Raw genomic sequence first — 11,530 nt, 5'->3', positions numbered from 1 at the left:
TATAAAACTCTTAGAGGAAAACATAGGAAGAACACTCTTTGACATAGATCACAGCAAGATCTTTTTTGACCCACCTCCTAGAGAAATGGAAATAAAAACAAAAATAAACAAATGGGACCTAATGAAACTTAAAAGCTTTTGCACAGCAAAGAAAACAATAAACAAAACAAAAAGACAACCCTCAGAATGGGGGAAAATATTTGCAAATGAATCAACGGACAAAGGATTAATCTCCAAAATATATAAACAGCTCATGCAGTTCAATATTAAAAAAGCAAACAACCCAATCCAAAAATGGGCAGAAGACCTAAATAGACATTTCTCCAAAGAAGATGTACAGATGGCCAAGAGGCACATGAAAAGCTGCTCAACGTCACTAATTATTAGAGAAATGCAAATCAAAACTGCAATGAGGTATCACCTCACACTGGTTGGAATGGGCATCATCAGAAAATCTACAAACAACAAATGCTAGAGAGGGTGTGGAGAAAAGGGAACCCTCTTGCACTGTTGGTGGGAATGTAAATTGATAGAGCCACTATGGAGAACAGTATGGAGGTTCCTTAAAAAAACTAAAAATAGAATTATCATAAGACCCAGAAATCCCACTACTGGGCATATACCCTGAGAAAACCATAATTCAAAAAGACACATGCACTCCAATATTCATTGCAGCACTATTTACAATAGCCAGGTCATGGAAGCAACCTAAATGCCCATCTACAGACGAATGGATAAAGAAGTTGTGGTACATATATACAATGGAATATTACTCAGCCTTAAAAAGGAACAAAATTGGGTCATTTGTAGAGACATGGATGGACCTAGAGACTGTCATACAGAGTGAAGTAAGTCAGAAAGAGAAAAACAAATATCATATATTAATGCATATATGTGGAATCTAGAAAAATGATACAGATGAACAGGTTTGCAAGGCAGAAATAGAGACACAGATGTAGAGAACAAACATATGGACACCAAGAGGGGAAAGCAGGGGCAGGGGTGGTGGTGGTGGGGTGAACTGGGAGATTGGGATTGACATATATATACTAATATATATAAAATAGATAACTAAGAAGAACCTGCTGTATAAAAAAAAATAAATAAAATTAAATTAAAAAAAAAGAAAGCTAGCCTCCAACTAACACCCGAGCCAGGTTATGTACATACAAAACTTATACTTACAAGAACCAACTTAATTGGGAATTAAAGGAAATCTTGCCTCCAAAATGGCCAAGATGGGGCTCTTTCATTGCATATGCAGTTAAGTTCAAGAAAGCCAACTTGATAAAATATCCTTTCAGAATTCTGATCCTAAGGGAAAGTCCTTCTAGGAGAAGCTTGCATTTCTCTCTCTGTGTCTTGAGATGTAAATGTTCTACTAGGGGTCTTAGAAATTCATGTCTTATCTAGACCATCTTCAATTCCTGAGACTGAGAAAAAAAAGGGGGAGGGGGAAAGGCCTTTTTAAACTCAAACGAGTAAACTTAACTTATTCCAGTTGTTACTTTTGAACTAGTGAGTTTTATATTGTAACACGTGATTCATGACTAAGTTTTAAAATCAAACTGTGAGATCTCTCTGTGTCTATATGGATATATGTATGGCTGTGTGTATGTTAGAGATATGATATGTCTCTACCTCCAGATGGTATTACCAAAATGAATTTGCAAATGAGTTCTATTTAATTGACTTAAAGGAAATTAAGTGCTTATATAAATTCTCAGAAATATAAAAGAAACTAACCAAAATGAATTTCAGGTTCATGTGAACTGGGAAATATTCAGTATTAAACTAATATTTGGTATTAAAGTTAGTTTAATGAATACAGACATGTCTTTAGAGTCATCAACATTAAGTATAATAGTATGATTGTACCTAGGTTTACTAGAAGTCAAATAAGATCTTACTATATCTGGTGCAAAGTTTGTCAGCTTTACCAAAATTTGTCAGCTTTTTTATTTATTTACCAAGAAAAATAACTTGGTATGGTGAAGTTTTTTATAAGTAAATTAAATGTAAATGAGATAAGAACCTTTAGGTAAACTCTTTAGGAATAATTATGTTTTAGGAATGTCTACCTAAAAATAGTCTCTCCAGATTTTGCTAACTTGAAACTTTATAGTTTTGCTAAATTAAGTTAAATGATGGAAGTTTATTGACTATCTAGGTCATTTCCAAAGAAAATAAGATACTGAAACATTAATTACTGAACACTGGCTTTCTTTTACAGAGAAACTAAAGATATTCAAGGACTATTAATAAATATGTTTGGTGCCACACTGAGACATTTTCTATAAGAAAGCATGTTTTTAGACATTATAAATAGTGTTTATAAGTTTGCCAATCTACAGAATGGTAATGTAAAATTTCCTAAGTGCTTACTTTGTTTTCACTAGGAATTAAGATTTTTAAGAGTTGAGAATTCTAATTAAACTATGTACTTAAAGCTAATAGAAATAATAAGGGAAACATTTCACTATGCAAGGAAAGTAAGAGCTGTGTTTTCAGTAAAAGAAGATATGAGGAATGGAAATGCATTTTGTTAAGGGAAAATAAAGTAATTTTGTCTTAAAGCTGGTTATTTCTGAATAAGAAAGAAAATAAGGGACAAATTAATATGGATATAGCCAAGTTGTGGAAGGTTCCTGGGGAAGAAATAAAAACAGAATCCTTAGAAAGGAATCCTATGTGTGGTCAGCACTGACTTAGATTAGAATGAATTTAATTGAGTAGATACATTTTAAGATTAAAGGTAAAGTGGTGCAAAACTTGAATTTGGTTTTCTCTCTCTGTGAAGAAAACAAAGTTCTCTTAGAATGTCGATCTGCTTTCGATAACAGATTGTAAAGTTTCTTTCTCTTTTTATTTATTTATTTATTTATTTATTTTTGGCTGCATTGGGCCTTCGTTGCTGTGCATGAGCTTTCTCTAGTTGCAGCCAGTGGAGGGTACTCTTCATTGCGGTGCATGGGCTTCTCATTGCGGTGGCTTCTCTTGTCGCGGAGCACAGGCTCTAGGCGTACAGGCTTCAGTAGTTGCAGCACATGGGCTCAGTAGGTGCAGCGCATGGGCTCAGTAGTTGTGGCACATGGGCTTAGCTGCTCTGCAGCATGTGGGATCTTCCTGGACCAGGGCTCGAACCCATGTCCCCTGCATTGGCAGGCAGATTCTTAACCACTGTGCTTCCAGGGAAGTCCCTCTTTACCTTTTAAGTAATGTATTATAACTTTCTGAATTTGTCTTTGAAATCTTTCTTTCTTTCTTTAATTTCAATTTATTAATTAATTAATTTTTTTGGCTGTGCTGCATGGCATAGCAATCTTAGGGATTGAGCCCATGCCCCCTGCAGTGGAAGTGCAGAGGCTTACTGGACTGCCAGGGAAAGCCTGCCTTTTTTAAAAAATAATTTTATTTAATTAATTAATTAATTTATCTTTTGGCCACACCACGCAGCATGTGGTATCTTAGTTCCCCGATCAGGGATTGAACCCGTGCCCCCTGCATTGACACTGCAGAGTCTTAACCACTGGACCGCCATGGAAGTCCAAAAAGAGGTATTAAATTAATTAGGTTTATTTGGTATGTTAAATTACATGGGAAGCATTGTTAAATGAGTGATAAACCTTCCTATGTTATATTGTAGGGGTAAATATTATTAATACAGGTGTTCTAGAAATTATATGGAATTCCTAAAAATCTGGTGTGTCCTGGCAAAATGTTATCAGTCATAATTCTAGTTATCTTAAAATGTTGTATGTCACAGCAGTAACCAAGCTTCTTTGTCAATTGCATTGAAATAAGATCTTTAACTATGCCTTTTAAAATCTTTTGTCATTTATAGACAGTTATTGTTGTATTGATGTTTTTGCAAAAAAATAAAGCTTCATCTTCAAGATTCATAGAAAGGACTGTTTGACAAGTACAGGTTTCTGATAAATTTCAGATCATACAGCTGAACTGGGTAAGGAATTAAAGAATTTTAATGGAAACCCTGATGGCTTTATGAAACTGTTAACAAGAGATCAAGGATTAGTTACATAGGACTGAGTGAACTGCTGAATATGGTTATAATTTTTATGTTTTTTAAAATTTTTTGTCTGAAATGTTACTGCCTTTTACTCTGTGTTTTCCAGATATAAGGAAACATTTCCCCTTAAGCTAATTATGGCTTACAGCAATTTGGTAAATTATATCCTTGTAAGCAGAATTGAAACTTTTATCTTTTCTCTCTACCTCATCCCTCCAGAAATTGGAAACTCTTAGGTTCCCAGCAGACTTATCAGGTGAATAATGAAGGCCACCTCCTGACAAGTGCAGGAATCTCAAGGTATCTTGGAAGCTTCAAGAAGAGAGGAATTCATTCAAATTTGTTGATATCACAGGTGGAATTGAGTTATTAGCCACTGCAGCTGCTGACCTTTAACACACCCTGAAAGGAGTTCAGGACAGAGATTAGGAATAAGACTCTGGGAAAACTGGTAGAACAAAGCTTCAAATAGTTAAATATTTTCAGAAGAAATTTTTTATAAACCTGGATTCTTGTGCCTTCCCATACTTAGAAAAGCACCAAAACCATTTATGAAAATATCTGTTCCTCATGACTAGCAGCAACCTTCTACTGAGATGTGTGCTTGGGTGCATGTACCCCCTTTGCCAAAACCATGTAGATACTGACCTCCCTCTTACCTCTTCTGAGCAGTTCCTCAGAGCTATCTGAGATGCTGTCTCTTGGGCTATAGTCCTCAGTAAATCTCCAAATAAAACTGAAACTCAGAACTCTCACGTTGTACGCTTTTATTTCAGTAGAAGCCAAAACAGAGGTGTGATTTAAGAATAAGATGGTCAATGAAGTCAGATATTCCAAAAGGTGAAGTAAGACTGAAAAATGTTAATCATATCTGATGATTAACTGCTGACCATAGTAAGAGCAACTTCAGTGAAGTGTGAGGGCAAAGTCTGATCACAGTGAGTCTAAGAGCAAAGGGGGAATTGAGGAAATGCAGCGAATTCAAGACTGTTTTGCTTTGTTGTGAAAATGCAGAGGTGACTGCAGGGGCGGAGGGGTGGAGGACTTGAAACCAATGTTGAAGATTTGGGCTTTTGACCATCAGTGGATGGTACCAGGTGGCGAGTTGAAAGACAAGAGTCAACAGGTAGCTTAAACATAGAGATCCTCAAGGAATGAAGAGATCAGCTCAAGGGTCAAATAAAAGAAGAGATTTCTTCAGAGTTTGGAGAAGGGAGGTGGGTTGGAATTACAGACAAGGGGTGGGGAATTGAGGGAGTTCAGGAGTCACACTGAGTGGCCTCAATTTCCTCTGTAGAGTAAGAGACAGGGTTTTCTACAGAGACCAAGGAGGGCAGAGGTGGAGCAAATCACCTTGGGGGAGTGCTGAACGTTTGGGAGAGAAAGATGCCCAGGAAAAAGTAAAAAGGATTACTGAGAGTTGCTGAGGGCTTGGCTGAGGGTGTTTAACTATGAATTCAATGTGGCACTAATCTCAAAACTTCTCCTTCCAATTCTGCCTTGCAGGGTGTAAGGTACAGAGAAGAAAGACGGAGATTGACTTCCACTTAAATTCCTATTCCCAATGGCCCAGACATACAGTTACGAAGGCATGTGGCCCAGTCGTCTGTGAGTACCTACCACACGTTTATGACCATCACCAGAAGGGCCAGCATGTTTGTATTCTAAGATGTGTTGTTCTGTAGAATCAGAATCCTAAGGCTTTTATAGAAATTGAGTCATTTAAAAACAAAATTTATTTATTTAGTATTTATTTTTGGCTGTGTTGGGTCTTCGTTGCTGCGCGCGGGCTTTCTCTAGCGGGGGCCATGCTTCATTGCAGTGCAAAGGCCTCTCATTGTGGTGGCTTCTCTAGTTGCAGAGCACAGGCTCCAGGGGTGCGGGCTTCAGTAGTTGTGGCACGTGGGTTCAGTAGTTGTGGCCTGCGAGCTCTAGAGCACAGGCTCAGTAGTTGTGGCGCAAGGGCTTAGTTGCTCCGCAGCATGTGGGATCCTCCCAGACCAGGGCTCGAACCCGTGTCCCCTGCATTGGCAGGCGGATTCCTAACCACCGCGCCACCAGGGAAATCCCTAGAAATTGAGCCATTTTTAAAGGAGGAGAAAGAAGCCAGGAGATGAGAAGAGGGAGTGGGTTATCGACGGAAGAACATGCACAACCTAAAAGTTTTGAGTTAAGTTTCATTCGGGGACCTTACTGAGGACTATAGTGGAGGAGAGCCTCTCAGATAGCTCTGAGGAACTGCTCAGAAGAGGTAAGGGAGAAGCCAGGATATATGAGTGTTTTTGTCGGATAAAAACGTGTTGTGGAACATGAAAAGATGACTGCTAATCACAAAGGACAGACATCTCAAGTTAATGATTGTAGTGCTTTCCTATGTAGGGGAAGATGCAAGAGTCTGAGTTCACTGAAATGATTCCTTAGATATGCATCTTAACTATCTAGGGCCACTATCCAAATCACAGAATGCTTCCTTGTTTTCTCCATCCTGAATTGCCCTCAGGGCACACCATCCGGGGCAGCTGCGATGGTTGATGGCTTGATCCTTGTAGAACTGGAATGGCAGGCAACATTCCCCTTCCTCAGGGTCCAACTTTTCTTCTCCCTGATCCATCCGGAGGGCAGGTGGCTGCTCGGCCGCTTGCAGGTGCGGCTCCTCTCGGTGGAGGAGGGCCCTGCGCAGGCGGGGCCAGGCGTGAGCGCCTCTGCCATTGGCCCAGCCCAGGCTGCACCTGCCCGGAGCCGGCAGGCCCTTAGCACAAAGTCCGGGGGCCCAGGCCAAGGAGGCAGCAGTCCGTGGCAGCGCAGGTGGGTCCCCGCCCTCGGCCAGGCAAGATGCCCCTGGGGCTGCGGAGAAAAAAGAAATTCACTACCAAGGAGACCTCCCGGCTGGTGGAGGGCGAGCAGACGAATGCGGCCGGCGGCAGCCTCCCCCGCCCCCCGGCGCCCACCTGCAGGCTGGTTTTCCACACGCAGCTGGCCCACGGCAGCGCCACGGGCAGAGTGGAGAACTTCTCCAGCATCCGGGAGCTCTACGCCAAGATCGCGGGCGTGTTTGAGATTTCGCCGTCGGAGGTAAGCGCCGGGTGCTGGGGCGCTGCCTCTCGCTGCCTCTCGCCGCTTCTCCCACCGCCCCGCGCAGGCTTAAATTGGCTCCGGCTGGTTGAGCTGCGCTTCACGGATCCCGATGTTCGAAGCGGGGTGGGGTCCGCGGCTGCGAGCGCCCCAGGGGGAGCGAGAGGGCCTTACAGGGAAGGGAAGAGGTAAGTCCCAGGACTGGGAAAAGGTAAGTCCCAAGACTGGAGAAAGTCACATTCTCCAGGCTTGATCTGGCCTCTGGGAAACCCGGGACGACCTTTCTTCCTCTTGCAAATGAGCATGCTCTAGTAACCCGAGATTCAGCAGCTTCTGCGCCTTCCCAGCGTCGAGATCTGGCTCGGCAAATTAACATCCTTCACTTTGGACTTTGCCCTCCTGCTTCCTCTGCAGGGGTGAGCGGGCCACGCTGAGCATCTCCGGGATTGGCGGGCTAGGGGGTGCCTTCTGGGTGATACCAAACCAAGCCCCATTTTGACCCGCATATGTCATGTCACATGTCATCAACACTTTGGTATTTCCGGGAAGCTTATTATTCCAAGGGCGGATAACTAAGACAGTTTTACTAAACTACGCGGGACTAGTTGACAAAAATTTCAGAGGGGAAAGCCCCTCTAAATTTTACCCCATATCCTTGAAAAGGGACTGAAATTTGCTTTTATTAGATCGATAGCATGTGTGCCAGGAACTGGAGTTTGTTATGGGGTGATTTCCAAAGCCCTAGTTTAGGCGGACATTTATGTGACCACTTTTATTTATACTTACCCAAGCTAACTGCAAATGCAGGTGTGAGAAATCAGTCCAAGAAAGTATTTTGTCCATATTTCAAGGAAAAGCACAAGATCTTGTTGCCCTGGACTCCTGGGAGTGCAGAGAGCTGCCTTCGAGTGGCACAGAGCAGCATTTGGCTATCTGTTCTTTAATGTTGTTTATCAGGTCAGTTCAAGCGAAAGTGAGGTCAAGACAAAATTCCAAGAGGAGATGAAAGCGATCTTGAAGCTAACCTTTTGTTCTTTCAGGGTTCCCAGGCACTGAGGGGGCAAATCATAGACCCATTCTATGAATTATTTAGATTGATATAGAGTATTAACGATAGTACTTCACGTTTGTATAGGACGTTTCAATTCAAAAAGCGCTCTTGCAGGAAAAATGTTATTTGATCTTCTCTAAGAGAGGTAGGTGGCAGATAGTTCATTGGGTAGTTTAGGACAGGATTTGGAGACTGATAAACCTCACTGTGGATCCAGGCTCTACCACTTACTAGCTGGGTGGCCTTGAACAAGTTTAACTTCTCTCAGTTTCAGCCATTTGTAAAATAGAGATAAGGACATCTACCTTGAAGGGTTATCATAAAGACTGGAGTGCATGTGTAAACTTATCAGATTGCATTGGTGTATGGTCAGTGCTTTACAAATTGTAACTAATATCATTAATACCTAATATCATTAATACCTAACAGTTAAATGAGTGGGCTGAGGTACAATGTGTCTGGCCTTTGGCCAAGGTCACATAGCTAGCAACAAAAAAGCTGGGCCATTATTTTAAACTTGGATCTTCTTGTTTCTAAGCTAAGTGAGCTTGTTAGCATTCTTAACTGACAACTTTAAATATCTGTCCTGTAACCAGGGACTCCAGATTTATTTACTTTGCATTAAGTCTTCCTCATCATAATGTGATACTATTTTGAGTTCTAGATGCATGACTTTACTCAATCCACTTAATCCCTGAGAAGTATTATTATTATCCCTACTTCACAGATAGGAAACTAATGCTTTGAGGTTCAGAAAATGTTCAAAATTACATATAGTAAGTGGCAGAGTCTGTGTTTATTTAATTAATTAATTTATTTGGCCACGCTGTGCGGCATGTGATATCTTAGTTCCCCGACTAGGGATCAAACCCCTGCCCCCTGCATTGGAAGTGCAGAGTCTTAACCACTGGACTACTAGGGAAGTCCCAGAGCCTGGGTTTAAACCCAGGTTTTTTCTTTCTGGCTCCAAATTCCATGAAGTTATATTGCTTCCCAAGTTTTACAGGGTGTCTCAGCAATAACTTGGCAACCATGTTCAGCACTTTAAGTTTGCAATGCGCTGACTTGCATTAAAATTTCAAGATAAACATTAGGTATTTTGATGTGCTTTATCAAAGTTCATAAATTTTTATAACCCTAGATATATATATTAGTATGTTTATGCATATAATCAACATTAATTCAGGTTTTCCATCTAGACTAAAAAGAGTTAAGTATATTCAGGATAAAGTATTGATCATCATAGTATATGTCAAAGTATCTCAATAGTTAACTTTTTTAATGAATGAATTTATTTTTTGGCCGTGTTTGGTCTTCGTTGCTGCACGTGGGCTTTCTCTAGTTGTGGCGAGCGGGGGCTACTCTTCATTGCAGGGCGCGGGCTTCTCGTTGCAGTGGCTTCTCTTGTTGCAGAGCATGAGCTCTAGGCGCGCGGGCTTCAGTAGTTGTGGCACGCGGGCTCAGTGGTTGTGGCTCGCGGGCTCTATAGCGCGGGCTCAGTATTTGTGGCGCACGGGCTCAGTTGCTCCGCTGCATGTGGGATCTTCCTGGACCAGGGATTGAACCTGTGTCCCCTGCATTGGCAGGTGGATTCTTAACCACTGTGCCACCAGGGAAGTCCTCCATAGTTACTTTTGAAACGAGTAATTTATTAAAATAAAATGCACACTAGTGAGATCCCATTTCTCATCTCATTCCCCCAGCAAGAGGAATAGTGGTATAAACTTTTGAGATGTCAGTGGAGAAAAAACAGAAAGTTTCCCCCCTTTATATGACTATATCAGAAGTCCTGCCTTTTCTCTAGAGAGGTGGCTATGAGGATACAAATGGCACTGTATGAAGAGCTGTACTCTCTCTGCTAAGGAAAAGAGGGAAGGAGTTGGCCTGACCTGATGGCCGGGAGTCTGTAATGTGCCCCTGGCTGTGCGAGGCATTTAAGGCTACAGGGTGGTCATTCCATCCTCACCATAGCACTGAGGCAAAGAGTCTTCTCATTTTGCAGTTGAGCTACATGAGGCTCTGAGAAGTCAAGTAGCTTGCCCAGAGTCGCTGGACTCGTGTGGGGCGGAGTTGGGATTCGAATCAAGGTTTCCTGGTTCCAAGTTCATTACATAGCAGCTGTGGGATTCTTGGTAACTGTATTCAGATTCCAAATACAAACCCGGCAAAACTTCTTTTTTAAACAAATGATCTTTTCAAGTAAAGCCTCAGACTCAACCACCAAAATACTTACTACCTCAAAAAGATGCTGTAGTGAAACTGATAATTATGGATTTCACCTATTTCCTGGTTCCTGAAGGAGGAAGTTAATGAAACCTATGAATCACTTGCAGGGTGCAGTCTGTAATCATCACCTTGAAACAGACGGCCAATTATGCAAAAGTCCCTTACAGCTGATATCATTTTTCTAAACAGCTAAATGAGCAATTCAGCAAAAAGAAAAAAAGTAAATCTCATCTAAAAGAACAGTTAACTCATAAATGCTGGGACACTTTTACAAAACATTTGATACCATCTTTTAAAATAGTCAGGATTCAGGGACTTCCCTGGCGGTCAAGTGGTTAGCACTCCGCTCTTCCACTGCAGGGGACATGGGTTGGATCCCTGGTCAGGGAACTAAACTCCCGCATGCCGTGCACAGCCAAAAGAAAAATTTCAGGATTCATGTATGAGTTGATTACTAAACTCTTGAGCTGTAGTCATAAAACTTGTTGAAGGGGCCTTTTGAATATTTGACTACTGTAATTGTTTGACAAGTAGTTTGTGTCGTGACATATTTTCTTAATTCTCTATTATGTGGAAAGATTGTGGGGAAAGAGTGAATTTGAAAGAGTTTATTAAGAAATCACTTTTGTAGTTAGATACTTGTCCAGAAGCTGAAAACTCTTTATAGATTTCAGAAATTATTAACTTTGATTTGGTTACATTAGTTTGTATATGATGTAATACTAAGTATTCATTGAATGAATGGATCAAGCAAATACAGCCCCTTCTCAATACATAGAGCAGTCAAATAAAGCAGTGTACTGGGGAAGCAGAAGAGTCAAGAATTGTGATTTTAATTTCAATCCATATGTTCAACATGCAATTATGCTATTTTTCTTAAAAACAAAACAAAACAACAAACCGTCTCTTGTCACCTGCCCCCATCTCTTATGCTATTACCCCATTTCTCCTTTATAGCAAAACTCAAAAGTTTCTGTCTCCAATGAGATATATTCTGCATCTCATCTCTCTGCTCAAGACTGATAGCTCCTCACCTCACTTAGAGAAAAAGCCAAAGTCCAATGATGCTTACAGGTCCTGTGGCCTCTCTAACATGCTTCAGCTAATTTGGCCTCCAGGCTGTTCCTTGAACTCTGGAGCCTTAGGGCTTT

General features: G+C 41.2%; 1 protein-coding gene across 1 annotated transcript in view; it reads left to right on the top strand.

Annotated features, from left to right (window-relative positions):
• Positions 1 to 471: 471 nt before the first annotated feature.
• The window catches only part of GIPC2 (GIPC PDZ domain containing family member 2), a 93,601-nt gene continuing 82,542 nt past the window's right edge, over positions 472 to 11,530 (top strand). The window contains exon 1 of the mRNA XM_082421100.1: positions 472 to 7,102. Within this exon, the coding sequence (XP_082277226.1) occupies positions 6,863 to 7,102 (240 nt within the window). The 5' untranslated portion in view covers positions 472 to 6,862. The remainder of the gene's footprint in view (positions 7,103 to 11,530) is intronic.

The sequence above is a fragment of the Balaenoptera physalus genome (genome assembly GCF_965194825.1).
Source record: "Balaenoptera physalus genome assembly, chromosome: 1".
Taxonomy (NCBI): domain Eukaryota; kingdom Metazoa; phylum Chordata; class Mammalia; order Artiodactyla; family Balaenopteridae; genus Balaenoptera; species Balaenoptera physalus.
This window is presented reverse-complemented; position numbering and strand designations above follow the sequence as displayed.